A 7,205-nucleotide genomic window follows, 5' to 3' on the forward strand; every position below is an offset into this window, starting at 1 on the left:
ATACAAGGATAATGAATGTCACTCTACTAGAAGGCCTCCAAGGTCCCTTCCAGCTCTATTCTATTCTATTCAAGTTATACATCAAGGGGATAACAAAAGTTGCCCACTTCCAACTTAGGGTACAAGGAGAACCTGGCTGTAAATATGGTTTTCCATAATCCATGGATCAGCTGGCAATGAAACACTAGGTTCCTATCTCATGAAGCCATAATTGCTAGCTATGATTTACTAAACCCCAGTTGACTGGGGTCATACATTATACTAAGCTCTAATGGGCTCTGGTTTTTGGGATACTTGGGGGTGCTCTCTGAGCTTGCTTGTTTTCTTGCAGATGTTTCATTACCCAAATACACTGATGATGTTACCTAGTTGGGTAACGAAATGCCTGTGAAAAAAAATAACCAAGCCCAGAAGCATGAAATTCAACCATGCACTACAAATATTCTGTACTATTGAGTTACTTTATATGCAAACAAAAGCAACATTATGTACTCATTCAGGCTGAGGTGGGAAAAACAATTTTATTCCATGCCCCTTTGTAATGAATGTAAAATAAAAAACTTGCTCTAAGGTGGCCTGTCATACACATTGTAGTAGGCAGTGCTTTGCTTTACCACGGTTTGCTGAGTAAACTACAACTGACTGAATTAACTTAATACTAACTACAAAGTGTCATTTTCAAATCACAACACTCTAAGCCCAAATCAAAGCAGCCATGTTATATAATGGCGTGTAGGGTTCACATGACCTGTGAAAATCATGAGTAGGTCAACCACAATGTGCTGTGTAAATACAGCCAAACTCAAACCAATGTTAGCTCAATGTTGTCTGTTTTTAAGCTGAGTTCACACAGCATGTTTAGCCATAACATGGTTATGTTGGTTTAAGCCTTATTGCATAAATTATGGCTTATAGATGAGGTTTTGACACCACCACCCCTCTCGCCCACTGCTGGATCTTATTTGACAAACCATCGATAAGCCATAGTTTAGGGTTTCTGTAATGTATGGGCAGAGCAACTAAATTATTGCAGAGAAGTTCACTTCTATACACTGTGTAAGGTTGATTGTACAATATATTGTTACGGATTTGTGTCAGAGAAAGCTCTGGGTCAAATTGGATCAGATTATTTAATTATCACATTGTCATGAAAGCACAGTTAGCTGAGATTACATATTAAAGCATAAACCCTATTTTAGGGGGCAAAAAACCCCTGCCACTTGGAATACCATAGCTACTTTTGGTCACCACAATATAGAAAAAGATATTGAGACTCTAGAAAGAATACAGAGAAGATCAGTAAAGATGATTAGGGGATTGGAGGCTAAAACATACGAAGAACGGTTGCAGGAATTGGGTATTTCTAGTCTAGTGAAAAGGGCTAGGAGTGACAAGACAACAGTGGTCCAATATTTGAGGGGCTGCCACAAAGATTAGGGGGCAAACTATTCTCCAAGGCGCCTGAAGGCCGGACAAGAAGCAACGGATGGAAACTAATCAAGGAGAGAAGCAACCTGGAATTAAGGAGAAATTTCCTGACAGTTAGAACAATTGACCAATGAAACGGCTTGCCTTTAGAAGTTGTGGATGCTCCATCACTGGAGGCTTGTAAGAAGAGACTGGACATCTGCACGTGTCTGAAATGGTACAGGGTCTCCTGGCTTGAGCAGGGGTTGGACTAGATCCAAGATCCCTTCTAACTCTGTTATTCTGGTTTACACAATACTCTGACCCATATTAACTGATTATGGTTTAACATTCTGTGTGGTTAAGACACAACAGGAGCTACATCTGCCCTCCAAGCCTAAGAACCTCCAGATAATGGGAATACAATCTCCAGAAGTCCCTGCTAATACTATATAGCAGGAAGTCTTCAAACTTGGCCCTTTTTTGACTTGTGGACTTCAACTCCCAGAATTCCTCAGCCAGGCATGCTGGCTGAGGAATTCTGGGAGTTGAAGTCCACAAGTCATAAAAGGGCAAAGTTTGAAGACCCCCTACTATATAGTCAGCTTCTCTGGAGGATGGCAATAGGTGAAACTGCAGTAGAACCAGACTGACATTCATAAGTGAATAAGGTCTAACATACAAGCAATAAGCCTAACCATCTTGAAGACCACATCTACAATACATGATTTTTTAGGTTCTTTGGCACTGTATAGTTAGTCTGTTACTCCGAGTTCAACTCAGTCCTTTTCCTATTCGCTAAAGCTGTGTGCTCATCCAGCACACGACCCCCCCAGGCTAATCCTGACAAGAAAAATATCACATTATGTCTTAGCTTGCTGTGTAAATTAGGTCATCACAGCAGGCTAATTTTTCCTTCAGCTCTACACATATGAGCACAGCTACTTTATGAATCATGATTTGATCATAATGCTTTTTTTTTTTCCTGTGGCGTGCTAGAATTTTGGCTTAGCCACTGTTGGCTGTAAATCAGGGTTTATGGTGTAGCCTGTTATGCAAACACAGAATAAAACTTTATCCATGCTCAGCTGGAAACAAAGAAGATGGCTCCCACAAGCATGTGTTTGTCTTCCTTCCGTGCCTGAATTTGTGGAGCGATGATGAAAAGGAGGCAGCTGTAGGAGTCAGTAAATTATTTAAAAATTCTTAGACAAGCGGCAAACTTATCAACTCCCCAGCAACTATTTTGCTGAGTCATCCTCCCTCCCTCCCTCAATGGTGAGTTGAGGAACAAATGGTTTTCTATTGGGTATCATCCCTAATAGGAGACCTTCACCAGTTCAGGAGCTGTGTTAGAATCACCTGGACCCAGGACTCTGGCAAGTTTCAATTGGTCACACTCAGCCCATCCATAAGTCTGATTGGTCAATTGGTCCTGAAGATGCTTGCTATTGGCCAATGCTATTGCTAATTAGTTACCCACCTCTACATATTGTATATAAGGTCAAGCTGATGCTCTCTTTCACACCCGTTGACCAGCAGAACTTCTGGACCTGCCTTCTTCTTCTCCTCTCGTGATGGCTTCTCAGATCCGTCAGAACTACCACGCTGAATGTGAGGCTGCCATAAACCATTTGGTGAACATAGAACTCCATGCTAGCTATGTCTACTTGTCCATGGTAAGTTGCTCTGCATTTACTTTCACTAGAAAATGTTTGCATCTTACTTTATTGACTTGGGGAAACTTAGACTTCAGCACCGTAGTTTTAAACTGTAAAGGGCTTTATTAGTTGTGGGTAATGTACCTCTGTTAAATCTTAATGGTGAGGAAATAACCAACTTGAATGTTTATTGAGGTCTTGGACCTTTGAGTCATAGTAACCAAGTCTTTAACATTTGAGAAATAAAGTATTTTATTGAACGTTTCATAAGCTCTTTATAGAGAAATAATACCTTCAATAAACATAAAACTCTGGAAGCAACTTCTAACTTTACAGTTAACAGTAATTAGGTCAACTGTTAAATTATGGTGTGAGGTTATTGCAATGGAATTAATATGCTGTGAGTAACAATGCAGTAATTTTAAAAAGCAAGAGACTCTTTAAAAGTATGACAAACTCTTGGGCCTCTTTTATGCAGTAGTAAGTCTACCATTCTACTTAGCAGTATAATAGCAATTTACAACTTGCCTTGGGAAGCTATTGGGCTATTGAAGTTTATTTCAGTTGTGTATGTATATGCACGCACCCATAAGCAATTGATAAAAGCTTAATTCTTAGAGCTACAGTATTTTAGATTCTATCTAGATACTTTAGCACTTTTAGATACTTCTAAAAATCTACTAATTTGTTCTTTCTGGTTCCCTCCACCTTTCTAGGCCCATCACTTTGACCGTGATGATGTAGCCTTGTGCCACGTGGCCAAGTTCTTGAAGGAACAATCCCAAGAAGAAAAAGAACATGCTGATAAGTTTCTGAAGTATCAAAACAAGCGAGGAGGACGTATCATGTTGCAGGATATCAAGGTGAGATCTGGAACCTCGAAGCTTTCATGAAAGGGACAGGGGTGTAGTAATAGAATAAGATCTGATAGCAAAGTAGCCATGGATGTACCTAACCATGAAATCTGGTTTTTAATACACAGAAGCCGGAGAAGGACGAATGGGGCAACAGTCTAGATACCTTGGAGCATGCTCTGCACCTGGAGAAGGAAGTCAACCAGGCCTTGCTGGATCTGCACAAGCTGGCAACAGAGAAAGGAGACCCTCATGTAAGTAAACTGCTGCAATAGCAAAGATAGGAGGGCAAGGCCAGAAGTAGTAGCCTTGGGAGACTTCTTTTTTTTTAAAAAAAGGAAACATTGGATTTTGTATGCACCTAGAATAATGCTCCTGTTACCTGAGCACCTTCATAACTTTTTGGGCCTAAATAGTTTGACTGTTTCTATACTCCTTGTAGATGCTGTCCTTTTTACAAAGGCAGTCATGTGGCTTGTTTAATAGAATAGCAGACTTTGGAGGTCTTCTAGTCCAACCCTCAGAACTTTTTCTAGAGAGAAGTAAACGGAAGCTAACTTTGGAGGTTTGTGGTAGACCAGGGGTCTTCAAACCTGGCCCTTTTTATGGCTTGTGGACCTCAACTCCCAGAATTCCTCAGCCAGGCATGCCTGGCTGAGGAATTCTGGGAGTTGAAGTCCACAAGTCATAAAAGGGCCAAGTTTGAAGACCCGTGTGGTAGATGTTCTCTTTAATATAGCAAATTTTCTTTTTGTCCCCCTCAGCTCTGTGACTTTCTGGAGAACGAATACCTGGAAGAGCAAGTGAAGGCCATCAAACTCCTGGGAGACCACTGCACAAACCTGAAGCGCCTGGGGCTGCCTCAGAATGGCATGGGCGAATACCTCTTTGACAAGCTCACCTTACGCGAGAGCAGCTAAACCTCGCTCTGTTGATTGGTGCAGTTTATCTTGGCAGAAAAAAAAACAAATAAATAAATGATTGGCATTGTGTGAATGGTGTTTTTGTGTTTCAATCATCGATACAGAAAGCTTACTCATGCTGGGTTCTAGATGCTTAGCCACAATGGAGCCAAGTAATCCAAACCCACTCTTGTAGACTTGGTTAAGGGGGCTGGGGACTTGTGAGAAAAGTTGCCAGTTCTTAAACAAGGATTCTTAAATAAGCCATAGTAGCTTCAACCCTCCTATAACTGAATGGAAATTGGTTAAAATGGGGGATGTAGGGTAGCCTATTTTATAGTAGGAATGGTCACGCCTGAGCTTTTGTTGAGTCACATTCTCTTGTTCCCAGAGGCAACTGAACTTACTTTGTTTTTCCTTGAAGACGGTTTCACTTCTCATTCTAGAAGCTTCCTTAGTTCAGTCCAGCTTCTTGGATGAGAAGCAAAACATCTTCAAGGAAACATCAAAGTCCAGTTGTGTCTTTAAAAAAGCACCTTTGGGACAATCATGACCTGGATGACTGAGAATCTCCATAGATATCAAGTTTAGTTCTTTAACAAACGTGAAATTCATCTTTGCCATTTCTTCAGCCATATGGTTTAATTTGGCTTAGTTTGGCAGTTCCAGTCTTTTAAGTAGTTATAGTCCTGGTATAAAACTCTATTCGGGCACTAGAATAATTTATGAGGTTTCTGGCCTGGCACAATATTGAAAGACCATTCCTGAAAACTAAAATAATGGCATTCTTAAAATTAACATTCCTGAAGTATATATGTTCCCCAGATATTAAATTTCACTTCCAAGTCTAGTGTCTCTTGGAGTTGAAGCCCAACAATAAAAAATACAATTTTTCATCAAGTCCTATCTCCTGATCAAAGCAAGATGCACATGAAAACATTTCTCCAGCTTTTGCTTTAAGTCAAGGGTGGGGAACTATGGCCCTTATATGACTTATGGACTTCAACTCCCAGAATTCCTGAGGCAGCCATGCATGGCTGCCTCAGGAATTCTGGGAGTTGAAGTCCACAAGCTATAAAGGGCCATAGTTCCCCACCTCTGCTTTAAGTCAATATCAATCTTTCCCATAGGTCATTGGTTCCATTGCCTGTTTCCTCATAATACTAGGAAGTTACTTTTTCTAACTAAGCAGTTTGTGGCTTTGCATGTTATGCTAACCCAGGGGTCTTCAAACTTGGCCCTTTCATGACTTGTGGACTTCAACTCCCAGAATTACTCAGGAATTCTGGGAGTTGAAGTCCACAAGTCATATAAGGGCCAAGTTTGAAGACCCCTGTGCTAACCCCACCTATTGTGGCCTATTCCATTAACCAGCAAGTTTGCACATCATTAAGGCATTTTAACCAATCTATGCCTTTTCAATTCTCGATAAAACACTGAAGAAAAGAAAATTATGCAGTAACTAATCTTGTAAAGTTGTCTCTGTAACTTAAATTACTTCTTTTCTGCACTAAACAGAATAGTTTTTTTTTTCATTTGGTAAGAACTCTTTAAGATAACCATTAAGATTACGGCATTCTTAAACTAACATTCCATATATTTAAACTCAACTACAAGAATCCTTATCTGTAGTGTCTAGAGATTTCAGAGCTGAAGCCCAACAGATAGAAAATACAATTTTTTAAAAGCTTTGGGGAGATTTGGAATTAAATATCACATTTCTGAATGTTGTTCACTTCAGAGGGCAGAATTTGTATTCATGAAGAGACCCCAGATATATCCAGGAGTGTTTCTAACAACCAATGTCCACTTTGTTACGATTAAATTCTAGATGACAAATGACATAATCCGTGCGCATTTTAAATTCTGGGTTTTTTTGATGTGTGTCATAATGCAGATGAATTATTTAGACGATGACATTCAACACAGACTCATTAAAACCCCAGCCTCACATTTAGAAGCCTCTTCGTCCAGTCGCTACGATTATTAATAAAGAGCATTCTTTTATTTCCACATGGTTGCAATACTTTCAAGAGAGATGGCATTTATCTTCGTAACCATCTAAGCCCTGACAAGTTCATAAAGGTGGTAATTTCTGGTGAGAGCAGCTGTCGTGAATCATATTTACTTTCTTCAAAGTCTGTTTCACTTAAGCTCTTGATCTTCCGCAACAGTCAAGTACTATCTCCTGTAGCGCTAGGTATGTCTTTTTTTCCTAGGACAAGAGTTGGAATCTGAGACAGATTCCAGACCTCAACAAAGTCTGAGGGAGACTGGACTGATTTATTACAGTTAATTGGAAATTACTTCTCCTTGCACATTGATCAGAAGATAGGCCTATTTTGGAGACTGGATTTACTATATTTCATTAAACAACCATT

At 39.9% G+C, this 7,205-nt stretch overlaps 1 protein-coding gene across 1 annotated transcript; it reads left to right on the top strand.

The window, feature by feature from the left end:
* Window positions 1-2,975: 2,975 nt before the first annotated feature.
* Window positions 2,976-4,842, top strand: LOC107289790 (ferritin heavy chain A-like). Its single transcript, XM_015818604.1, has 4 exons — window positions 2,976-3,086; window positions 3,785-3,931; window positions 4,051-4,176; window positions 4,687-4,842. Exons 1-4 carry the CDS (start codon window positions 2,985-2,987, stop codon window positions 4,840-4,842), a joined length of 531 nt encoding a protein of 176 aa, XP_015674090.1. The 5' UTR covers window positions 2,976-2,984.
* Window positions 4,843-7,205: the final 2,363 nt, after the last annotated feature.

This window comes from Protobothrops mucrosquamatus, unplaced genomic scaffold (genome assembly GCF_001527695.2).
Source record: "Protobothrops mucrosquamatus isolate PMUCROS unplaced genomic scaffold, P.Mucros_1.0 scaffold_140, whole genome shotgun sequence".
Lineage (NCBI taxonomy): Eukaryota > Metazoa > Chordata > Lepidosauria > Squamata > Viperidae > Protobothrops > Protobothrops mucrosquamatus.

Bases quoted from the DNA above. Each gene is read 5' to 3' on its own strand.
- LOC107289790 (XM_015818604.1), top strand. From the start codon at position 2,985: ATGGCTTCTCAGATCCGTCAGAACTACCACGCTGAATGTGAGGCTGCC. The intron at 3,087-3,784 runs GTAAGTTGCTCT...CCACCTTTCTAG, and splicing joins GCTATGTCTACTTGTCCATG to GCCCATCACTTTGACCGTGA. The intron at 4,177-4,686 runs GTAAGTAAACTG...TGTCCCCCTCAG, and splicing joins CAGAGAAAGGAGACCCTCAT to CTCTGTGACTTTCTGGAGAA.